This window comes from Octopus bimaculoides, chromosome 9 (assembly GCF_046866305.1).
Source record: "Octopus bimaculoides isolate indiv1 chromosome 9, ASM4686630v1, whole genome shotgun sequence".
NCBI classification, from domain to species: domain Eukaryota; kingdom Metazoa; phylum Mollusca; class Cephalopoda; order Octopoda; family Octopodidae; genus Octopus; species Octopus bimaculoides.
In genome coordinates, this window is record NC_142936.1 from 10163979 (window position 1) to 10191117 (window position 27139).

The 27139-nt window shown below is 33.5% G+C and overlaps 1 protein-coding gene across 39 annotated transcripts in view; it reads right to left on the reverse strand.

Annotated features, from left to right (window-relative positions):
* LOC106871661 (serine/threonine-protein kinase mig-15-like) overlaps window positions 1-27139 on the reverse strand; it is a 764441-nt gene that overhangs the window by 464718 nt on the left and 272584 nt on the right. For 22 of the 39 annotated variants that reach the window (XM_089357081.1, XM_089357079.1, XM_089357086.1 and 19 more), the window contains 2 exons: window positions 25665-25723; window positions 21862-21927 (listed from right to left, as the gene is read on the reverse strand). In XM_089357081.1, coding sequence (XP_089213207.1) covers window positions 21862-21927; window positions 25665-25723 — 125 coding nt within the window. The remainder of the gene's footprint in view (window positions 1-21861; window positions 21928-25664; window positions 25724-27139) is intronic. The other 17 variants (XM_089357111.1, XM_089357088.1, XM_089357099.1 and 14 more) reach the window with 1 other exon arrangement.

The following is a 27139-nucleotide window of genomic DNA, read 5'->3' on the forward strand; positions in this document are numbered from 1 at the left end:
CTCCAGTGCGTAACTGGTACTTAATTTATCGACCCCGAAAGGATGAAAGGCAAAGTCGACCTCGGTGGAATTTGAACTCAGAACGTAACGGCAGACGAAATACCGCTAAGCATTTTATATCCATAGTAGAAATGTTGTAAAATGCCTCAGTTTTTCATAAAATTTCTTCAAATTCCTTCAATTAGTGATACTTTATCTTTGGTGTGCATTTTTTTATGATTCTATCTAGTTGTTACTCTGATACAATTTCAGTTTTGCAATGTCAGATGATGATATGGCAGAATGGCTTCAACTTGAATTGATTTGGGATTTAGAACTTCTGGGGGAAAAACTTCACAATGGGATCTGTGCCTCAAGCAAGTTTGGTAGAGCAATTTGCATTCCATTCGGAATATGGTTCTACATCAAAAAACCACTGTCCATTGGAATTTTCGTGATTCTATCTAGCAATTTGGCAATTATGTATGTTGATTTGGGAGATTAAAGGTTGGAGAGGGTTATTGTTCAGTAGCAAAATATATAAGCTGCAAATCACCATGGTTACTCAAATGAAAATATTTGTGCAACTTATATATAAACTGCAGATAAGCTGAAATTTAAGGTCAATAATCAATAGTATAAAAATAATTGTTTTTAGAAAACAAATAATCTTGTTTAAACATTTCATGTGTCCTTTTTGAGAGCAACTCCTGTGGTTTTCATTTGTATGATACTTGCAGATTCAATTTCTTTTTAAAGCAGATGTTGTATCATCTCACCCCCAATTATGTTTGAAATGTATTCTGATTTCCAGGTACGTTTTCTCTTTGCATAACTATTTGGTCTGAAACTTTGTTATTATTAACTGACACTTTCAAAAATTGATTTTATCAACCGGAAAATACAGCAATAGTTAAGGAGCAGCCAGAAATATAACAAAGGAGATGGGGAAACAATAGCTAGGCGGCCAGAAGAACTGCAAAACAGAGATCACCAGGTGAAGTCAAAAACAAAAAGTAAGATCATCAGGTGAGGGTGATGAACATGACACAACTGTTGGGTAAGTGGTCCAACCTACCTACACCAACGAGACAAGAAGATTTGCCCCAACAATAGGTTTATAAAGTAACTATAAGAAATTAAATTCACATATGATTGGCAAATCATAACCCTACAGGACAAAGAAATGACAGCAGAAAACCATTATGTTTTGATGTTCCTTCCTGGCACACTTCTCCCCTCCTCTCTCTCTTTCTTGTACACAAAAACACACCACAGACAACAAAACTAATGGAATAGAAGTCCTTTGAACCAGCTCAAACAATAAAATAAAATATTACTTGTTTTCCATTATTTCAAGAGAAATGTAACTAATTTATATTGTCTTGGAATTAAATTAATTTTTACCACCACAGGTTATTCAAGAGAAATAGCAGTGTTTTACCATTTCTTTTCCTGTTTTCCCTACTTTTACCATACACTAAGGACCTTAGCAAAAACTATGTTGTATTGATAATCTTATACTTTTATTAAAACAAAATAAATATTAAAAAAAAAATAATAATAATAAAGCAAAACAAATTGCTTTACGTTTTCTGTAATGTCTTGTTGTAATGTGTTGTTTCTACCACTTCCAATCACAAGATCCCCTTAATTACAGCAGTAATGGAACATGAATAGTTTTGTATTACACAGTCATAATGAAAATAATAATGACACCTAACACTATAATGAAAATGATGTTACTCGTGCTGCCACTCTAAGCAATGATGATTGCCATTGTTGTTGTTACAGCAGCAGCAGCAGCAGCAGCAGTAGTAGTAGTAGTAGTAGTAGTAGTAGTAGTAGTAGTAGTCGTGGTTGTTTATGAAGTGCACAACCAGTTTTGTAGGAGAAAATGTTGTTATCGACTGAGTTGGACAGAACATATAACTGGTACTTAGATGACTCATAGTGAAAGAATATGAACACACAAAACATTTTCGTTTTCCTCTTTTGGTTCCTAACCGTTAACATCAAAAAAAAAAAAAGAACAAAACAAAACAAAAAAAAACAGTAAATCATTTTAAGAAAATTGGATTGTTTCCTTATTATATTTTATCAAAACTGTTCATCAGCTTCAAATGTATACGAAAACAAGTTTATAAATATGTAATTACAGGAGAGAGTTTTAACTGCAAGGAACTTCTGTTTCTGTTTTGCAATCAGATAAGTAGTCATAATAAAACAACACTATTAAAATTTGCTGTTTTTCTTGGCATTGTTGCTGCTACTCATGCTACTTTTCAATCTTCTATTTATCTTGCTCGCCTAATGTCACTTTTAGAGCTTCTAATGCTAGATTGGAAATCAAAGAAGCATTATACGAATAATGCTATGTATTTGGAACAAATTCTCTATATTGAAGGTGTTAACCACTTCAAGTCCAGAATTGCTTGCAGCACTTGGGATTTCAGTCACTAAATTATAGCTTGAGTCTATGTGCTGTCTTTTGTATAATTTATGCCTTATATAAGGGAAGTTAGGCTTAAAATATTTATATATACATAAGGACTGTTACACAGTTCTGCCAATAGCTTTGTCTGCGAAAGAGTTCAGTCACTGAAAACAAATTTCATGCCTCTAATAGTTATACGTAATAGCAATTATACATTACTAGAAAGAAGAGTTAACTAATCACTAATGTTAGTCAGAATGGTTAAATACAACAATAGCTGCAGCAACAAACACTATCATTGCACAATACTGCAAGTAGTTGTAAAATGATAACAGAATTTCCAGTTAGAGTGTCTATGTGTAGTAATATCCAATATATATAATGCTGTCCATAAGAAAGGTTTAATTGCTCTATGCCTTTCCAGTTAAGTGTAGAGGCCACAAAACACAGCTGTTGTGATATTGAAAAAGCTTATCCTCATTTAAAAATAAAAGCAAAGTTTTTAAATTCATCACAAGTAACTCTTGATTATTTTCTCTGCCTGTTCATAAACATACTTCATACCTACATTATTTCATGTTGTCACTCTCAACCACACTCGTCACTCTCAACCACACTCGTCACTCTCAACCACACTCGTCACTCTCAACCACACTCGTCACTCTCAACCACACTCGTCACTCTCAACCACACTCGTCACTCTCAACCACACTCGTCACTCTCAATCACACTCGTCACTCTCAACCACACTCGTCACTCATACTTCACTTTATTTCCCTACCAACTCCTCCCATGTTTATCATGTTTACTTCTCTTACATGTTCATCACTCTTCATTGCTTAACATCTTGATAAAGGACTGTAGTGACACCTTATAGCAGACGACTGTTATATGTTCAATGTTCGGAGTTTTATCCACGCATGCGCAGGGACTAGTTCCGGAAGGAATACAGGAAGAGTCTCATGCGCATGCGTAGAGTTCGACACCCAGCTTTGGCGCCTTTTCTCAGTCTCTTCGTTGACTGATCTCCGTCGAGCTAAGACGTCCAACAGAGCTCTCTCACATGTCAGCACCAGAGCTTCACAAATAACCACGGAAATCATTCAGAAGGCGTCTCAGTAACCGAGGGCGACGAGCTACTGAATTCCCTCCAAGCGTGAACTGAATTCCACTGTAAATAAATATTATGTTGTTCAGAATCTGCGTTCCATTGTTTCTTCTAGAAATTTAATGTACGGAGGCGGTGTACACCTAATGGTGTATAACCACTTCCCTACAGGACCATTGTACAATACTTTGATACATTTATCTATTATATATATATATTCTGTACTCATAATTTGCTGCTTTACCTGGATATTAATTACCAGGTTTAACACAGATTACCACTGGATTTATTATTGTATTACTGCATGGTTAATATTTCCTGACGCAAGCAGTGTTGGGTGCCTAACATCGTATAAAGTCTATCACAAACTTCAGATGTTATCTCATCTCTCTCAAGTATAGAAATCAATGATAAATCACCAATTAATAGTATCAAAACTGGCTACACATATCAAAGACCAACCACAAAGATAATGCCAAAACAGAGGAAGTGACCAAAATTTGAAATGAAGGCAGTATTGAAGTAACAGAAGAATTTCACAGAAGGGAGTTACGATGATATTTGTTGTTCTTCATTTAAGAATATCAGAAGTCAGACTCAGCTAAAACCAGGCAGGGGGGCTACATATCTATGATGAAGAGGTTAATATCACTAAATATATTCCAACACAGTATTACATCACAAAAATAGATGTTCGACAATATATTTTCAATTACAGAAAATGTTTAATTCCATTAAGCTCACTGCAGTTGATGTAAAGAATGTCTGCACGTTAATGTTGTACATGTGATAATAGGTAACAAGTTCATCAGGTGAAATTAAGAGGAAGAAGGAAAAAAAAAACATGATCAATAGGCTACAAAAATAACTACTGGGGTCAATTCATTCAACTAAAACTCTCCAAAGGTGGTGCCCCAGCATGGCCACAGTCTAATGACTGAAACAAGTAAAAGATAAATATTCCTCCACACACACACACACAACATACACTGCCTAACCTCTTACTCTGTCCACCTTTACTGCTCGTCACCTGTTCAGGTTGCCCTGCCTCACACATTACATATAATAATTTCACAATATATCCTCAACTACAACTTCACTGAGCTGCTGAGGTAAAGAAGTTATGGATGGATGTACAGACAACATATTTAAATTGATTCACTATACATTACATGAAAGATAAAGTAATGATACTTCGAATGCAATCGTGGAGATGTTATCTTTATAAGTTTATACAAATGACAGGCATAGCAAAATATAACATATTAAGGAAACAGAGATTGCTGATGTCACGTGCAATCACAGTTTGCATAAAGAGATAGGCTAAAAACTGGTCAGAAGATATCTCTAGGTAATTGTCATCTTGTACAGACATCTCAGACAATGCTGTTCACAGACTACAAACAGCTAGTTTTGGATGACAGCTGTCTTTCGTGATGCCACACAAGAAGAGGCTGCAGTTTAGGCAGTTCTCAGTTAATGCAAAATTATCTTTCATTGGTATCTACAGAAAGTTTTTATTTTTCTCTTTTGTTACACAGTAAATACCAGTTTCTGTTTCTAGAGGCAGATATGCAGGAAGTTTACCAACACTGACACGTGACAAAGATGTAGCCGTATGATAGACAAATATTATTTCTACCACTCAGCCAATGTCAACTAAAAATATCTATTGAGACAATATGTATAGTCTGCACTGTGCCAAAGAAAATAGGGGTGGAGTGGGGGCAGGGTAGGGTGGAATTCGAATTAGATCATGCAGTAAATATACGTCAACATTTCAAGAAAGGAAATCATTAAAGTTCAACATCTGAGTTAAATATCTACAATCGAATATTTCTTTTCACTGACATACACACACACACACACACACACACACTGGACAACTCCTTACACCTTTGTGCACACACACACACACAAACACACACACTCAAGAATCAATATTTCCACTCTGTGTCTAACACACACGTGCACAAACACATACATACAGAATCTACAAGTCAATATTTCTATTCTATGTCACACACAGACACACAGAAGTTTCATATAGTGTTAACACACACACACACACAAGCACACACAAACTGTTCTATAGTGTTACACAAATGAGCAGCTCCACAGTGACATGCACGCATACATCACACATCAACATCTTCGCTCAGTTTCAGAGACATAAAGTCTGCAACCTTACACAGGAATCAGAGAATAGGAAATAAGAAGAAATATTTCTGAAAGGCTTCCATAAGTTTTAAGCAACATACCTATAATTCCCAAAGGATTTTTCTGCAACAGTAAAACTGTTGGAACATTACCAAACATGTCTTTCTCCTATTTTCACACTTATCTAAGATTTGGTGATAATAAAGTTGACAGCAGCCCAGAAAATTCCCAACTAAAATATTTATGTTGACAAATAATAATGAATATTCAATGGAGATTCTGTGCTGGATACTTTTAGTGTTTATTCTCAATAGTGCCACAATTTCTGTTCATTCATGCAATGATTAATAATTCCTAGATATTCACAAAATATAAATATAAAAAGAACAGAAAAGAAAAGAAAAGAAAAGAAACAGTAGGGCTAGGAGAGGAAGAAAATAGCAAAATAAATTTAAGCAATTATTCATCCTAGATGTGTGTTTATTTTTTAAATATTTCTTGCTGTGTTTGTTTGTTTGTTTGTTTGTTTTTTTTGCATTTCTTCTCGTTTCTTATTTATTCATTTGTGAGTTTCGAGAGAACCAACGATCATAAAGCTGATGGAATATCTCTGTTATAAACACTTTTGTTGAAGTTACACTTTTTATTCCTTCAATCTAAGTGTTAAATTTGTTCTTTAACATGTTTCGTTGTAAGCGTTATTACTCAATGAACATCCTCTATGAACACATTATGCATTTAATATTTCAAATAAAAAGATTTTTCTGTTTTTCGAATGTTTGGTGAAATACTTTTAATCTGGAGGGAATTAAATCAAACAACGCCTGTAGCATGTTGTGGTGAGAATCTCGTATGTATTCTTCACCTGTCAAAAAAGAGGATTTCTGCTAAATTGAAGATCAAAATTCAATGGCTTAGCCAGTACGCTGGGGATCGGTGAAGAAAAACTACCATAATAAATATTAACTTTGACAGAACTGGCACCACTGAACATCACTGTAGGTTATCTCGATTTAGGGACACACCAACAATGCAACTCAGCAATAGCTATTCCAAGAACAAAATGACGGCAAAGTTTAGAAATATGTCTTCCTTCATAAGATTAATATAGAGTGGACAAATTAAGCAATCAGTTATAAGAAAGATTAATTTATGTCACTGGTCGGTTGCAACTGCTGTAGTTTAAATTTCCAATATTCAAAGAAATCATACTGGTAGCAAGAAGATAGATTTTTTTTTTACAGGTTATAACATTCATATAATGTAAACAAATAATAAAACTACTTTTATTCATCCCATCACATATCATACAGATCAAATAATTTGAGATGATTGCTTCTTGAGACCATTCAAAAGAACTCATTTTTTATACGAAAGAAAGGCTTTCATGTTTCATTTTTTTATAGTTTGGTCTTTGTTGTTGCTTTTTTTTTAATCATAATTTCTATGGATTGTCATACAAATAATGGAACAGTTGCAACAATCGAAAGCTGGATGACAACAGAGTTTCAAGAAAAGATTAATGTTTAAAACTGACTAAACAGTGATGTATAAGGTTTGTCACTGGCAATAGATTTTTCACCATGTCGACATCAAGTAATGTTAGAAGGCCTGTTAACACTTTTTCTTCAAATTGTCTTCTTACATTCATCTCCTTCGAGTCTAGTCCCACTACAACTGACATGTGCCTTCTCTTGCTATTGTGCTATCACTAACAACAAGCTATGCAAGTTGTTTTCATATTTCTGTCATCCGGCCATTAGCTCAAATGGCTGCCACAGACAAATTTTCGCACCTTCCTATTAGATCTCTTTAACCTGTCCAAACCCTTACTTTTCCAGGTCACACAGCCCATTTATCATCTTCCGTATCCTGTCTCATTGCACATCTGACAGCAATGCCAGATAATACTCCCAACAAACGTAGTCAAAAAGCCACTTTCGTGCACAAACATGGCACAGAATGGATTTTGACATTAGATATACTCCAAAAGAACATCTATTTCTTAACACTTTTGATTACAATAAATCAAACACTGCAAACAGAATCTACTAATTTAACTTGTGATAATCATTTACTTGAGACACTCTTTTGACCTGCTATTGGCATATTGTTCGATGGATGAACGTATTGAGTACACAGTATCAAACATTCTTTTCTTCCTTTAATTCTATCACAGCAATCTATCACTACACTCTCCTCTTATTTTAGCTGCACCCGTATACACACACACACACAAATCGACATATTAATCAACTGAAGTAAAGTCATCTACTTCAACAGCACACCTCCACACCTACCAACCACCAATCTGAAGTGCTGGTTACTATACAATGTAGATGTGTTAAAGTTCGTTCTCGACTTTTGATTATCTCTCTCTCTCTCTCTGATTTGAATCAAGCCAAACTACTGAACTATTTGCCATCACTTAACACCAATTCGCACTTAGCATTCAGTCTAAGAATTATCAACAAACTGACATTAAACCTGCGTTCATGAGATGCACATTAGATATTGTATCAATTAAAGTCAATTCACAGCTTCTAAGTATATTGATAATAGTCACTAAAGCTAACTGCTCTGGTCATTAGTTCTGACTCTAATGCCACTAGCCAAGACACTTATCGATATAGTGAAGTGGGCCTAATGCTGGACAGTAAAAAGAAGATACTTTCTACAAATCTACTTCCTAATTTGCAAAAAATCTACTGACAGCTCTAATTGTAGATGAGATAAATTCCCTTGAAATAGAATGAATTGTATAAAACTAAAGAATCCTTCCAAACTAGAGAATTAAGGAATTGTCCCAAACTAGAAAAGGAGATACTCCAAACTGGCAAAAAAAAAAAGAAAGAAAGAAAGAAAGAAAAAACTCAATATGCAAATTAAAAAGCGATCAAGGTGAAGAATGTTCATCTGTTAAAACTAAGATAAACAGATTAGAACATTGTTATAAATCACATTGTTGTCAATGATGGTGATGGTGATGATGATGATGCCTTAGGAATGATAGCAGAAGGGGCTGATTGCTACCTAGCTCAGATACTTAAACATTCTCTAGAACAATACAATGTGCAAAACCAAATACATGACACCCTAGGCATAACACCAACTTGAACTTCTAACTTGAAGTCTCTTGAGGTCTTTGGGTGAGATGTGGAGTCAACTTGTACAAATACAAAGCAAAAGCCAAACATATAATAATAATAATAATAATAATAATAATAATAATAATAAATGCCTTGATGCAATACCATGCAGTGACTCTCATGGCTCATTATTTTAACTTTGATGGCATGTGCTGCTCCCTCACTCAATACTAATAAATAATATTGGTTTCAAATTTTGGCACAAGGGCAGCAATTTAAGGGGAGAGGCTAAGTTGATTACATGGGCCCCAGTGCTAAGCTGGTGCTTATTTTATCAACCCCAAAAGGATTGAAGGCAAAATGGACCTCAGCGGAATTTGAACTTAGAATGTAAGGACAGCCTGGCATGCTAACAATTCTGCCAGTTCACCACCTTAAATAATAATAATAATAATAATCCTTTCTGCTATAGGCTCAAGGCCTTTAAATAATAATGATGATGATGATGATGACAATTTCTTCTTAATATTAATAATTATTAAATAGAGGGATGTGGGTTATATTAGCATTAAGCCACATTTAATGTTCCATTTTTCTGACGAAATCTGAAAAAAAGAAACTTGAGGAGCTACAATTCAATTACGGAGAGAACATGGGTCCATTCCCACAGCTAAGTTACAGTTACTAAACTTAAAGATATTAACAGAAATTTGCTTGATATATAATATATAGCAATTCTTCTTTCTCCATTCCTCCATAAAAAAAATAGTAATGATAATAAGTATAACATTTTTAAATGACCTTCAGGTAATTTGATGGTTAGCCACATATGAAATAAAATCAAAGAATTTGATTAAAATTTTCCGCAAATATGATATCAGAAGTACAACTGAAGGTCATACATCAAACAAAACATCGTCCTTCGAACAATGTAATTTGTACAAATTTGGTACATTTGATCAATTCTATTGTCCACAGAAGAAGTCTTAAGTGTAATGAGAGACCGTGACAATAGTGGGGGAATAATGGAGAAAAACAAAATGAACAAAGATCATCAAGGAATGCTTTGGTAAAGAAATAAATAAATGACAGAAATAAAAGACTGGAAAAAAAAAAAGTTTGAGAAGAAATAGAGATGAAAGCATGAAAGTATAAACAAGAATAACTGTTAGAAATCGAAAGAAAAATAAGTGAATAAAATAAAACACAAATACATACAAAGACAAAATGAGAATAAGATTATATTTTAAAAAATGGCGGGGGGGGGGGGGGATGAAAATACAAATGCATGTCAGTAATGAAACCAAAGAAGAATGGAGAAACAATAAAAACTTGCACAATGCCACAACATTAAAATTTAACAAGACATGGAGAGAGAGAGAGAGAGAGAGAGAGAGAAAAGGATCAAAAGTGAAATGAAAGAGAGACAGGCAAGAATGGAAGAGAAAGGAGAGCAAGCAGGGGAATAAGAGAGAGTGGGGGGGAGGAGAAGAAGAGGTTGGATTCGAAGTGAATGTTTGCAGTGAGGAAAAGATTCAAGGCATCTATTTTGTTCCGCAAAGAAAGAACTTTTGTGAACTGGAAATCAGAGATTATTTAATATCAAGTGATTCTCATAAGTACGGGTAATTTTGCTGAAGATCATAATAGCAACATAATTATCTATATATGTGTGTGTGTGTGTGTGTGTGTGTGTGTATGGATATGTATGTATGCATGCATATATATATATATATATATATATATATATATATATATGTCAGTAAATAGTGGGGTTGTGTTAACCGCACGTGGAGAAATAATAGGAAAATGAAAAATAATAATAAGGCAGAATGCTAAACTGGAAGCATATTTTAATAAAGATTTCTCTAACCGGCTTTCATTGCGAAGCAAATTTTCAAGAAGAGGGAGAATGAAAATGTTTTTAACAAAGAAGTACAAAATGAAGAAAATAATATATAAAAAAAAATAATATATAAAAAAATAAATATACCAATACATTATATTGTCTTTGAGCTTTTGAAGTTCAATGGTAGTTCATGTATATAATGGTTGGAAAAATAAGGATGCATGAGAATTGAGAGTTGTGTTAGGTTTAAAAAAAGGGTTAAAAGTTTGTGTTAAGCAGGAAGTGTGGTGTCAAAACAGGAAGTGTGTGTAAGGGGAGACAAATGTTTTTAGTTGGAGTTATGAAATCTTTTTCAACATAAACTTCCTGTTGAAAAAGAGTTCATAACTCCAACTAAAAACATTTGTCTCCCCTTACACACACTTCCTGCTTTGACACCACACTTCCTGCTTAACACAAACTTTTAACTCTTTTTTTTAAACCTAACACAAGTCTCAATTCTCATGCATCCTTATTTTTCCAACCATTATATACATGAATTACCATTGAACTTCAAAAGCTCAAAGACAATATAATGTATTGGTATATTTATTTTTTTATATATTATTTTTTTTATATATTATTTTCTTCATTTTGTACTTCTTTGTAAAAAACATTTTCATTCTCCCTCTTCTTGAAAATTTGCTTCACAATGAAAGCCGGTTAGCGAAATCTTTATTAAAATATGCTTCCAGTTTAGCATTCTGCCTTATTATTATTTTTCATTTTCCTATATATATATATATATATATATATATATATATATATATGTATGTATGTACATATATATATGTACATGTTTGTATTATTTCCTCTAACTTACATCTTAAGGAAATTTCAAGAAATACCACAACACAACTAGTTGCTGGTTAGAAACAGAGGAAAGATAAAAGCTAATAACCAACTAACGATGTACCACTGTATTGATCAAAGAAGTGAAATCACCTTGCTGCTATGCAATTATTAGAAAAGAGCAATCACCCCCCTTTCAATAACTGACAAATGGTAGCAAAAAAGAAAAAAAAATACCAGCAACTGACTTTGAGAAGGACACCAAGATACATTTTTACTTGCTGTTTTTGTAATGCAAGACTCTTGGTTAAATGGAAATGTTTGGAATTAAAGATAACCGTTGGTTGTTGTTGTGTTTAGTTACATGATAACTTTGATCAAATAGGCCTATGATCAAAGACATTCCAACCATGACTATATCTTAAGATTTTCAGATGCCATACGAGGGAGTTTGGTAGCTATTTCTAGTATGTCACACAACCAGATAGGCTTGTGTCTTGCTGCTGATGCTAGCAAAGATCAAGCAGTGAATGTGAAGGTGGATCAGTAGATCTTAAGAAATTTTCTTCCTATGCTAAGGAAAATACAACATGTAGAATGCCAGATATCAAACCAAGAGGCAGTGAGTTCAAATCGTATCTCTGATACTACACTGAACCCTTGTACACATTAAATAGTTCAATCCACCTAGCCAAAAGTAGAGACCATAGCACAATTAACTGTTCTAACCAGTAGCAACACTGTACAACTTAGCTTCAGTCTTGCTGATGTCATCTGGAAGAAACTGGGGCTAATCATCATCATCATCATCATTTAATATCTCTTTTCCATGCTGGAATGGCTTGAACAGTTACACTGAAAAACTGTTAAACCGAGGATCTGCACCAGGTTCCGATCTGATTTGGCAAGGTTTCTATGGTTGGATGCCCTTCCTAATGCCAACCACTCCGAGAGTGTAGTAGGCATTTTTTACGTACCACCAGCATGGGTGCTGTTGACCTGACACTGGCATCGGTCACGACTAACTATACTTTAATAAGATATAAAATCCCCAATCTTCATTTACACCAAACCCATAGCCATGAAGCATAGTGTGGTTATTCTGAGAGAGGTATTTTGCCTAACTCAGTAACTGACAGAACAATGTTAGCTGCAGCATTCAAACTAGACACTTGAATGTATCGTCCAGCAATTTAACTACTCAATCAGAGGAAAATTAATGTTCATTTTTGTGTTTTGTACCATAATATTAGCTTTCTGATGGAAACTGTCCAAAAACTCTTCAATTATTAATAGGTCTCACAGTTACCAAGACTATCTGCAGAGATGGAAATAATTTTGTCTTATTTTTCGCTGGTTTTTCCCATTTAAACATAACAATTATTACGTTTCCGGATTAAAAAACAAATTAAGAAATACATTCATTTGTGGTTCTAAAAATTTAAAAAAAAAAAAAAAAAAAACATAATAGTAAAATAAATAAATAAAAACTGGGGGAAAATCTATTTAACTGTCTTTTTAAACAATCAACCATTTCATGGGGGGGGGGGGGAGAATTTTTGTTTTTAACTTCAGCTATATCTTCACTTCAATAAAATAAATATATTTCTCACTGACCCTCAACCAGCCCAAGATAATTACAAAAAAAAACAAAAACAAACCTAATTGAGCCATTTATATGTCTGTGCTGTTGCTTAGCAAGAATGTAAGAGCCAACGCTATGATATTATGATTTTTAATAATTCTAACTATTCCTATGAAACATGATTATTAATAATTCTAAGCAGAATAAAAATAATTACATCGTAAATAGAATTAAAAGAATTGTAATTATTGTAATTAGAATTAATAATAATTATAATAATTTTAAGTAGAATAATTAATAATTATATAATAATTTTCAGCATCATCTTCCCATGGGAATATCTTTCTGACACACCTTCAAGTTTCTAATATTCATAGATATCCTTCACACACAGACATTTCAAACTCAACGCCATTACCACTTCTCTGTACTTCACTCTCTAAATCATAAATAATACAGGTTGCAGATTAGAGATAGGCTTTCTTTAACTTTATTACTGCTATCTATGCATCTGCCTATCATGTAGAAGCCACCAATTTACACCGAATCTTATCTAGGAGAAAGTCTGATGCAGCCTGGTGTTGTTGAAATCTAAAGAAAAAGCAGGGTTGGAAATGATATCAGATTCTTATTTCATGTTACGTGAGGATAACAAAAATAACAGCTGAGATTTCTAGTGGCGCTCAACAGTGACAGATGAGGGTGTTGCATAATCAATTATCTTTTGAGGCATGTTATAATAGGTGTCACGTTTGTGTCAATGACCAAGGGCTAAAGAAGACGAAAGGGTAAGGTAGAGTGTAAATGCAATTTCTGTCACCACTAGCTCTGCTCGTGAGTAATTAAGAAAGTTTAATTATTCAAACCCTAATTATTACACATTTTCAGTCACCAGAAGCAGCTGCTGAGATCTACCACCACCACTACTACCACCACCACTACTACCACCACCACCACAAACACTAACATGGTAAACAACAGCAAATAAGATTAACGAATAAAAATTAATACAAAATACATTAACATAATTTGAAAACCCGCATAGCATGACTTAATTTCCATGCTGCTAGTTAAGAGGGCAAAAGTAGATCTGTTTTAGTAGCTGATACCCATTTATTATTGGTTAATCAGATACACCTCTCTGTCCTTTTCATTCACTGCCTTTGTCCTAATTCAGGGAAACCCTAACCACCTAAGTTCACAGTGACACTCCGATCACATGACCATACCATCTTCATTCCTCCCACAAACTCTTTTATTCAATAAACTAATTCACAATCAATTTTCCTCACTGGAATCAACTACACAATTTGTTCTCTATTTTCTTTCTCTGTATGTTTTACAAGGTCATATATCTTAACCTACACCAGAGGTTCTCAATATGGATGGTACTGCCCCTAAAGAGGTGCTGGGCATGTCGAAGGGGGCATTAGACTTTACGGGGGAAGTGAGGTGGCGGTGAGGTAACATAATTAACATACTAAATTTTATATTATACATGATAAAACTAGTAATGGGTATTAAAATAAAATGAGATCTCATCAGGTACAGGGAAGTCATTAGCTTACAATGTATAAAGTAAATTTACAACTTTTGTCTTAATTAGATTTTTATCATTTCACTGTTCAAAGCTTATACGATCCATTTTTCAAGTAAAATTTATAAACTATCATTCAATGTTAAGTTAGTTTAGTCATGAGACCTCACTTGCTACTTAGGTGAGCACTAGACATATCAACTACTGGAATGGGGGGGGGGGGACTTACAAAAATAAAAAGGCTAAGAATCGCCAATCTACACTAATGCTAGCTAATTGTCTTTGAGAACATATAAAAATTTATCACTTCATTAATAATCCAAGTTCCTAAATACATAATAAGGCTGGTCGTGTTGCAAATTAAGCAATCTTGTGACAGTCTTTGAAATTACTGGGTCACATATTTCTGTAAATTTACAGATTTGAATGATATCTAGATATATGCATTTCAGTGATAGATTTATGTCTGTCCCTGCTTTTTTTAACACAGAAATATAAACTAAAGTGTTTTGGCTAAGTGTTCATTAAGACAGATTTAAAACCACGCTCTACAGCCCAAGCAGCTCATTATAATGACATTATTATTCCTTTGTTTTATATATTTAATCCCCAGCGAGGTTCAAAGCTTATATATATATATAGAGAGAGAGAGAGAGACAGAGAGAGAGACAGAGAGAGAGACAGAGAGAGAGACAGAGAGAGAGACAGAGAGAGAGACAGAGAGCAGGAACAACAGATGGTGGTTTTTGAGTCTTTCTTCAAAACTAGGCATCTTTCTATATAAAAGGATCAGATGTTTTTTTTATAAAAGGAATAACAAATTAAACAACTGTTATTGGAGTGATAGAAACAGTACAGCACTGGGTTAAATGCCTCAACATATTTAACTATGAATCTCTCTGTTCTGTGTTCAAATCCCACAGGGGTTGGGTTTGTCTTTCATCTGCCTAATGTCAATAAAATAAATTCTACCTTATATACCTATATTGATTCAACCAAATATATCCAACCTCGTAGCCCTATGATAATATATAAGGTGGGATCAATAGGCTATAAGACAACCAGCTGGGAGGTAGGAAACGGCTATTCCTATCTTATCTGTGATGTTACAGAGCTTCCACTTAACTGTTAAGTTGTGAACAGGTATCACATGGTAGATTGACGCATTGCTGGAAGAAGCAGACACGTTGCAAAATTAATATGATAATGAGTTCAGAAATGTTGTCAACTGACAGAAATTCTAAGAGCATCAAATGACTACCTTGTGAATAATTACGTGTTTGGGTTCTTTTCATTTTGAGTTCAACTCAGGCCAGTTTCTTTCTGTGTTGATAAAATAAAGTGCCAGTCAAGTATCGGAGTTGATTCTTCTCCCACATACCAGCCTGTTTCTACCTAGTTATTGTCATTCAAATGAGGATGCCAGCTAGTCCAAAGCCTGAGTGGAAGGCAGGGAGAGTCTGAACAAGGAGCTAGCAACCTTTTCTCATAAAGACCATCCAAGGAATCTAAAGAAAGCATTTGTAGTTGAGAGACAGCCAGGGAAAATGGGCTGGATTTGCGTATAATGCAATATGGAACATACTTAGAACTGGAGACCAAATTCAGATCCTTCTAGCAGATTTTGGTCAAGAAAAAGACAAAAAAAAAACAGTCCTAATCTTCCCTTTATTCACAATACCACTTCAGAGTAAGGGGGAAAAATGAATTAATACAGAACATTATTACATTCTGACTATGGTAAAAGTATTAAAAGTGCCTTGTTATTGGGTTGCCTCTGCCTCACCAACAGCGCCACACTGTAGCAGAGTAAGAATATGCAAGCAAGTAGTCAGTTTACAAAAATACAGCTTCAGAGGGAAGAGCTTAAAGATCATTCCTACATTTCTTTACTTTTACTACCACTACTAGTAGTAAAAACAAATAAGGATTAAACTGAAGAATTACTCAATAGTTTTAGTTTTAGTACAGTTCATGTTTATTAAACTTTTACCAGAAAGGGGTGGTAGTGACTTTGAAATTTTGGTCTACTAGCTTTCACTGAACTGTTCAACAAAGGCTAATGGCAAAAACTGCAAAGTCATAGTAACACCCTTTTTATATATATATATATATATATATATATATATATATATATATATATATATATATATATATATATATATTGTTAAACAGGATAGCAAACATTAAGGCAAGGCAAACATCTCAAGTTGTATACAATATTATGATAGGAAGAAATTCAAAATTCATAACTGCCTAGCGTACCTAACCATTTAGATCACCTGTGAACTAACCACCACCCCTTACTTTGTATATATATATATATATATATATATATATATATATATATATATATACATACATACACACACACAAACACACACACACACACACACTTGGATTAGATACATTACAGATGTATAGCACTCTACCCACAATCTGGAACGAGACTAAAAAACAAAATACAATACAAATTTCGTATCATTTAAAACTAAACATGGGCTTTTGGCTTCGCTTGTGTCCCTGTTGGTCAACCCCTCCTCTCTCACTCTCTCTCTCTTAAAAAGCTGAATTTCTGTTTAGGAAAAAAAAAAACCCAGTAAAATGAAGCTATAGGGAATTGCCTCAAGAGTCTATGAGTCAGCATGCCTTCAATGTTCAGAGCTAATTAAGGTAAAAGTGTTTAATAATTCCAATTAACTAACACTACAGCAATACTCCTGTTAGCCTTACGCCTACCTTATTATACAAACATACAAAGATGCATGCGTGCGTGCATGCATGCACACCCACACACACAGAGTTTCAAATAATAACAACATCACTTCATTACAAATAGTCCAAATACAAGCTTAAATTTACTTTGGCAATTGAGTTTAGAAAGCTAACTAAAAACCAAATTGTTTTGTATGCTTGTATGCCTGCATGTGCCAGGTTGTGTGTGCTCAAGTATGCCTGGGTGTATGTGCGTAAAAACATAACAAAAAAAAAACAAGAGTAAAGAAAAAGAAATCAACTATGGCTTGTTTAAATTCTCAATCATGAAATTCAGTCTGATCACCATCCATGATTAAACAGGCAAGCAGTTTGTATAAAGAAAGGAGAACTGCAAATTTACACAACTCTCGGATTCTGAAGCTTCAGGGTGCAAAACAAGCATCCCAGCATCATGAAACTATTTCGGAAAATAAATTACAAATAACAATAATAATAATAATAATAATAATAATAATAATAATAATAATAATAATAAAACAAATTGAAAATGGAAAAAAAAAAAAAAACAGAAAAGGAGACTTTAAAATAAATAAAATTTTAGGGTTTTATTTTTTTATTTTGCTAGTTTGTTTTCCACTTATTTATTTTTCCTTCTTTTTTGATTGGTTTTTGAATTTATTAATTGCTGGTTAACTTTCCAAATTATACTAATTGTAAGTGAAAACGAGAAATGGAAGAAGACAAGGAAAAGGGAGAAGAAAGAGAAGATGAAGAAGGAGACGAGTTTTTGAAAGGATACCAATAGACAAGTTTTTAGCAAATCAGCAATAGGGTGAATGCATGCTGATCTAATTATATTACCATATTACGAGCATTATATATTCATCTTTTTAGCCTATTAAGTAAATTTGCAATGCTAAATACAAACAGGCGGGAGTCAGATTATTATCAGAGAATAACCATCACCCCCAACACCACCATCACCACCACCACTAGTACCATCAACTATTGTTATTCTTGTCATTTTCCTCCATCTTTACAAAGATATATATTTCCAGTACTGGCTGTTTTACTTCTTTGATTTGCTTCTTTGTTTATTTGCTTTTTTTTCTTTCTTTCTTTCTTTCTTCTATTTCGTGTTATTTTTATTTTTGTATTTATATTTTTGTTTTGATTTCTTCGAGTACAAATAACATGAGATTTATGAAATTCATTTTAGACATCACAACAGTTAACTTGGAAAGAAGTGAGAATGAAATCAGATAAATTTCCAGATATTTTTCTCAAAAGTAAGAAAGCAGAAGTGTAGTGAACATTAATCTACGTAATCTTTTACACTGAAAGATTAGATAAATATAATAGATAGGAGCAGCGCAGATAGCAACAGCAACAACAAACTACTAACATGATATCATTTGGTTAGCAATGAATGTACGTATCATTGTTATACAAACTGAAGTTATGGAAAATCATACATACACACACAAATTCATATATCTCTGTGTGCGTATGCATATATATATATATATATATATATATATATATATATATATATACATATATACATACACACACACACACTAAATCATACATTAAGTACTGACACACATATCTTGAGAGAAATACATTAAATCTTAGCACCTTTTTGCAGCAACAAGGAATGCAAAAGACCTATTAACAGCCTTTACAGGAAAATAAAACAAACTATGATATCTTCTCATAAGACAAATTTCAGAGAAATCTATGTGAAATCAGAATAAGATTGCTAGTAGTTGATTTGAAAACATAAATTGGTTTACTACAGGAACTTGAAACGTAATTTAAGATTTAGCAGTATCTCTAACAGAATACTAAACCGAAAATAGAATTAGAATAGCTGAATGCTGTTTAGAACCTAAAAAGTAATGCAAAAATACAACTGTAATGTGATTTAAGTTTTAGTTTATCTCTATAGAATAGAAAAGGACATTCAAAAAACTGACGATAAGAAGTTGGATAGGATTAAGGAGGTTTGTACACGAAAGTAAAATTGTACAAAAGATTAGTGAAGTGGAGAGACTATGAGAACCGAAATATCAACAGCGAAGGAATGAATAATATAACAAGTAAGGTGATGAAAGAAACAAGGAACAGCGTAGAAAGAGTTGTTCGTATAAACTAGAAACAAAATCAAAATTGTGATGAAGATATATAGAAATAAATAGGATTAGTTGGACTTCATCAAATTATACAAAAGTACTCTGAATTGAAAACTAAAATGGCTTTAGAAGATCTTCTAAACCAATCAATTTTAACTAAGTTGAAAGGTAGAAAAAAATAAAAAAATTTGTTGTTGAAATATTTGTACTGAAATAAAAAAAAATTTATAAAAAAAAAAAATATGCGTAGGCATGGCTGTGTGGAAAGAAGCTTGCTTCCCAACCACATGGTTCCAGGTTCAGTCCCACTGCATGGCACCTTGGGCAAGTGTCTTTTACTATAGCCTCAGGCCAACCAAGACCTTGTGAGTGGATTTGGTAGACAGAAACTGAAAGAAGCCCATTGTATATGTGTGTGTGTATATATATATATATATATATATATATATATATATGTGTGTGTGTGTGTGTGTGTGTGTGTGTGTATGTATTTGTGTGTCTGTGTTTGTCCCCCAACCATCACCTCACAACCGATGGTGTGTTTACGTCCCCATAACTTAGTGGTTCAGCCTAAGAGACTGATAGATAAGTACTAGGCTGACAAAGAAAAAGTCCTGGGGCTGATTTATTCGACTAAAGGCAGTGCTACAACATGGCCACAGTCAAATGACTGAAACAAGTAAAAGAATAAATGAATATAGCTTAGAACTAGTTAAAGTACTTTTGCCATAACTCTAGATGCATTGTCATTATTTTCATTTTACTCCTTAGAGACACCAGCAGCTGTTAGGTTAAAGTGAAGATGCCTCAGGCTGACCAATGCCTTGTGAGGAAATTTGATAGGTGGAAACTGAGTGGAAGCTTCTCATATATATTCATTTATTCATTTCAGTCATTTGATTGCGGCAATGCTGGAGCACCGCCTATAGTTGAACAAATCAACCACCAGGACTTATTCTTCACACAAGTCATCTATGAGGAAATTCTTCTTCCAGGACTACTTCTACAGTGGAAGGCCATCTTACATCCAAATACAAATAGACATGTTAAATATGACTACACACAAATATAATTTATATGCTTTTGCTTTTGTATGTGAAGCTTCATTTCATGCTTTATTAAAATAAGGGTGGCAGATGGGTATTTAACCCAGTAGCATTTAAATCAGTCATATCCAGTCCAACTATTCTACCTGTTTTATATTCAAAAATGGCCAAATCTGGCCTCTTACACCTACCCTACAAAGTCATTCTAAACATAGACAAATACTTGGTCAAAATCGTGGAGCTACATGATAATGCATAATTCAAAACAAATTGGATAAATAAGCATTACATTTGACAGGGTACTCTGAATGCAAAAGGATTAAGACGGGGTTCTGTGAATTTTGGTTGAAGGGTCAGCAATATTGTGGAGTCTGCTCTATCATTCTTGGTGATCTTTGAAATAATCAATTCCAGACACAAGAAAGCAGTGCATTCAGATGTACTTTCAATTTCTTGGATAAAATTTTGGTCTAATTTCTTAGCTGTTTCAGAAAGCAGTTCTATAGGATATAATTTTTTTGAATTCTAATCTGTTATAATGTGTTCAAATTTGTAATATAGATATATATAAATACATACATATATATATACACATACACACGCACACACGCGATGCTAGCATGTGTAATGGAAATAAAATTATCTCAATCTACACAAGAAAATAAACTGGGAATAAAATAATGAATTATTATTACAATTATTATTATTATCAATTATTAATATTATTATTATTATTGCTATTCAGGGAGAAGTCAGTAGATTGAACTTATTGGAAAGCATCCAAATGAAATTAAATGACAAAAGATAGAGATTTTCATATTCTATAAGGACAAAAAATATATGCTCTAAACCATGTGGTTGTTGCTGTCTACCAATGAATCAACTTTGATTCAGTGGTTCCAATAATGGCCATCTCATCTTTTTCCCCCTACCGCCTACCTTTCCCACATAATGTACCCTAGATTATATTATTCAAATGCCCTCTTTTTAGTAATTTCTAAAACAGGACAGTGTGGTTTGCGAGAGATTTGGTTGCTAGTGGTTTAGTTATGAGGCGAAGATTATTCAATGTACAAAAGAGACCATTAATGAGAGACGGAATAGGAGAGGGGCGAGAGAGTAGAGTAGAAATTGATGGGTAATTTGAACAACAAATAATAGGACAACATAAATAAGTTAGTACTAAAATGAAATCCAAGACAAAAAAAAAAAACATTCCACATTTAATATTAATTTTTAAAAAAAAAAGGAAAATTACTAGTGAGAAGTGGGTGGTTAACCTGGAGAAGGTTGGTGCAAAAGTTGACTAGCAATAGGAACGATGCATTTTACTAACAGAGATTCTACAGGGAGGAAGTTAAGTAAAATTGAAACTCCCACAAACCTGTACTTTCCGCATGACTCTTTTGCATTTGAAAAGAGGAGGGCCGAGAATTTCTGGCAGGTGTGGCTAAAAAACATATAAATCTACATAAAGCAACAGAAAATGCTGACTCTAAAACTAAGGTTTATCTCATTAGGAAAATAATTAGGAAGAGAGGGAAGTGGAGAAAGGAAATAGTACTGCACGCACATGGACAGGAGGAAGAGAGAGTAAGAAGAGGGAGAGGAGGGAGAGGAAATAATCAACAGCTTAAACAGTTATTGGTTATTAGGAAAAACCTATGTACATACACACAAGCGCGCGTGTATGCACGTGTGTGTATGCACGTGCGTGCAGGTGTGCAATGTATGTAAGAGTATCATTTGCATACATAGGTAACAATGCTCTATCTACTGGTAATTTTTTTTTCTAAATACTTAACTAATTAATGAAATAAGATATTCAGGATATCTCGAGATTGAAATTTTCCATTGTTGAGGCGCTGGTTGCCATTGTTGTCGTATTTCATTTATTTAGTGATTTATTCAATTATTTTTGTTATAATTTGAGATGAATGGAAAGATAATCAACAACAGGCAGCGATTCCTCTGTAATTCAGGGATCATTTTCAACAACAACAAGTATTAATCTAATTTATGGATCATTTTATATAATCATTTTTACCATCGACAGTAATGCAGAGACACTGTTGTTAGGGAATCATTGTAGTATCTTCTTACATTCATCCTCATTTTTCCCTTCAAATTACATTGATTAAAAGTGAACTGAAATCTGAGAAGACAGCTTGGGAAGTAGGGAACCATTTATTATAAAGAAATACTGGAAATGATATAAGAAAGTTCAGAAAATGTATTATTTCATCTTTGCAAAAATGAAACAAAGAACTTTCTTTTTTTTTTTTTTTCTTTTATTTTATTCATTTATTTTTCTCCCCAAAATGAAAAATTTTGCTCATGTTCACTTTTGAGATTTAATAATAAACAATAAATAAATATGGATATAAATAAAATTAAGCCAGAATGAAGTTGCAAAGGAATCATAAAAATGGCCAAAAGAAAGTATGAAGAAATTTATTCTTCCCAAAATTATAAATTGAAGCTTTGTTTATTGTTTTTCTTTCCTCTTCTTTTTTGTAAGAAAAAATGATAACAAAATGAAGACAAGCAAATTGAAATAGACAGGAGTGGAAGGGTAGATGGTGTGATATAAATTTGAAAGAATTTCTATGAATTTCTGTGGGTGAGGGGCAGTAGTTGAAGACATATAACATTTTAATGTGGCAAATTTAGAGGATAGAGAAGTTAATTTAATAGCAGTTCTATAACCCTAGTAGTTGAGTGCCTTTGGGATAAGCATCTTAACTAGGTGATGTTTAAGTGAACCTCCTGAAAAAAGACATAAAATGGTGAATAATCTTCAACAGAGCATTGGAAGATATTTGCTTCAGTATATATTTTGGTGGGAAGGAGAGAGGAAATAGCTTATTGAATTAGGAAAGAAATTTGAGTGAATCGATAAAGACGGTGGAAGTCAAAAGGCATTTTTGGTAACTGTAATGGTAGAAGGATGCAAATTAAGGAGAGAAAACATTGCAAATGAGAAAATATGCACAGGTCAGACAACAGATCAAATATTTTTCTATCTGTCTAAGTACACATACATCATATACGCACAGAAATACACACAACAATGGGGGAAGAGAAATCAAGCATGAGAGCTAACACAAACCGAATGCTGAGTAAATGTAGAACAAATATACATTTCATACATACACACACTGATACACACAGCTACATACATTCATACACCTGCAATACACACACACACACGCACACACACACACACACACAAGAACTAGCACAAGCTTAATGCCAAACGTAAGTAGAACAAACATACATTTCATACACACTCAGACATACAGCTACATACATTTATATAACTGCAATACACACATAAACACATGTTCGCACGTGCGCGCACACACACACACACACACACACACACACACACACACACAGAAACAGGCACCTGTAATGAAGAGATAACATTTCAAGAATGTACTTCAAGCATTCAGACAAACGTGTGTGTACACAGTTTTAAGTTAAATAAAACATGTGAAAAAGAATATGTTAAACAAACACACACACAAAAACATGCATGAACTTACCACATGTATATTATACACACACATACACAATATTACACACACACACATAAATATATATATATATATATATATATATATATATATATATATACACACACACACACACAGCAACCAAAAGCTGGAATGATAAAGAAGAAACAGCACTTTCTACATTGTGCAACCACTCTGAAGGAAAAGCAACGCTCAAAACAGTGCATATATCACAAAGAAAAGAAAGTGCATAAATTGCATTAGCAAGTCGTTCAAGTTTGGCCACACAAATGCACAACAAATATCAAACAAGCATACACAAATTAACAGATAATACACACACACACACACATACAGACACACACACACACACTCGCAAAACACTCTTAATATGAAAGAGAAATTAAATCTAATTTTGAAGAGTAAAACAATAATAATAATAATAATAATAATAATAAATAAATGAATAAATAAATAATATAACAACACTAAGAAGTGAAGCGTGCAAATTTGCTTGTAAAAGCAAGTAGCTGAATCAATGTTTTTTGTTTATTCAATGTCTTTATTACGTTATTGTTGTCATTATTATTATTATTATTATTCAGTCAGTGAGATGGCAAAATTGTCAGCACGTCAGACACAATGCTTAGCTGAATATTTCTTCCAGCTCTTTACACTCTGAGGTTCAAATACCACCGAGGTCAGCTTTGCCTTTCATCCATCCAGTGTCGGTAAATTAGGTACCAGTTAAGCGCTGGGGGTCGATATAATCGACTGCCCCACCACCACCACCACTAAAAATTGCTGGTCTTATATCAAAATTTGAAAATCCACCATTTATCAATTATTATTATCATCATCATCATTATCAACATCAACATCATTATCAACAACAAGGTGGCAAGTTGGCAGAAGCGTTAGCATACTTAGCAGCATTTCTTTAGATTCTAAGTTCAAACACTGCTGAGGTCAGTTTTGACTTTCATCCTTTTAAGGGGGTCAATAAAATAAGTAGAAGTTTAGCAAAGAAGTCAATTACAATGACTGCCCCTTATCCCTAATACAGCTGACCTTGTGCAAAAATTTGAAATTATGATTGTTATCATTACTATAATAATAATTATTACTATTATTATTATTATTATTAATGTGGTGAGCTGGCAGAACCATTAGCATGCCAGACAAAATGCTTAGTGGCATTTCATCTTGCTTTCCATTCTAAGTTCAAATACTGCCAAGGTCAACTTTGCCATTCATCCGTTTGGTGTTGATGTAATCAAACTTGCTTCTTCCCTCAAAAACTGCTGGCTCTGTACCAAAAATTATTATTATTATTATTATTAAGGCAGTGAGCTGGCAGGAATCATTAGCATGTTGGATGAAATGCTAAGCGGTATTTCACCCATCATTACGTTCTGAGTTCAAATTCTGCCGAGGTCGACTTAGCTTTTCATCCTTTCAGGGTCGACAAAATAAGCACCAGATGAACACTGGGGTTGCTGTAATCAACTGATCCACACCTTTCCTCCAAGCTGCCCTTGTGGCAAAAATTTGAAATTATTATTACTATTATTATTATTATTATTATTATTTCCATCCGTCACAACGATGGTAGCAAAAGGGCACCACTTACTTAGGGAAGGTGAATTTTAAAAACATGTCTTACCTTCATGTATAACCATTGATGACAAAGTTTCTAAAGTGTCAGGATTATAGTTGCTTGGTCTGAAATGGTTAAAGAGAAAAAGAGAGAGATCATGAGATTTTTTAAAATTAATAAATAAAATAAAACAGAACATAAAAAACAGAACTTTCAATATATATATTTCAGATACAGGATCGAAAATTGAAGAGAAAAAAAAATTACGAATTTTTCCTTTGTGCTTACACACAAACGGTGAGGACTATAATTATTTATATACAATATTGCCAAATATATATATAGAAAGAAGAAACAAAATAATAACAGAAATATATTTCTTTAAAATGAGAATCGAAACAATATCTATCTATCCATATGAAAGTAAACAACGAGTATCAAGGAATATAGGAATATTAACAAACTTGTTGGACTCAAATAACACACTTTGATTCTTTTGGGGGGGGGGGGGGGGGGTTGTGTTTTCATTCTTCTCTCCAGCAAAAATAAGTAACATGTGTGAACTCCATCAAACTGAAATAATTCCGAAATATACAAACCAAGAACTTCACAAAAATGACCGCTAATACTGAAAGAAAAAAGTGTGTGCATGTGCGTCCACACACAAAGAGGAGTGAATGATAGCAATAGTGATATCGTGTGTGTGTGTGTGTGTGTGTGTGTGTGTGTGTGTGTGTAAATGAAATCTCGTAGCTAATGGAGCGAAAATGAAATACAGCTAAGCAGATGATTGCCAAAATAAAAGCGTTTAAGCAATGAATATTTCATTTGATGGTAGAACTTTTCATCTGGAATGGTCTAGTCTTGGCCTGTCTCATTTGATTCTAGACTAGGTTAGAACCATGATTAGATAATTTGATTGAATGCAACACAAATAAGACAATAACTTTGGTGCTAGATTTATAAAGACACTGCTAAAAAAAAAAAAATAATAATAATAATAAAAATACAAAAATGTGTGTGTTTAATTTTTACCATAGTGAGATGGTATGTAGCATTTTGGAGGGTGGGGCCTTTTTATCACCAAAGTTTAATTAATAAAATAACTATATAACATGTTATTTTGAATTAATTTAAAACAGTTGTGATTTGTTGATTTTGATTTGGTTTTAAACTGGGCATTAAATTAATGCTGAGAATAATAGAAATCAAGAAGGGACTGTTATCAACATTGTTGTAATGCCCACTTTTCCAGACTTGCATGGGTTTGACAAAACTTTGATGAAGCAGGTGTTTTTTTTTTTTTTTTTTACTACAACAGGATGTTATTCTTGTCACCAATATCTCACCTGTTTCCAGGCAAATAATATTTCTTCTAGACTATCAAACAATAAACGACCTGGACATGGTTTTCTCAGAGAATTGTAAACAAATGAACCATTTCTATGACTGGTGACTTTTGCTTACAATTACTGCACACATGTCAACACCAGGGGAATACATGCTCCCTCATTCATGCAGGCAGATGTGTGTGGGTACAC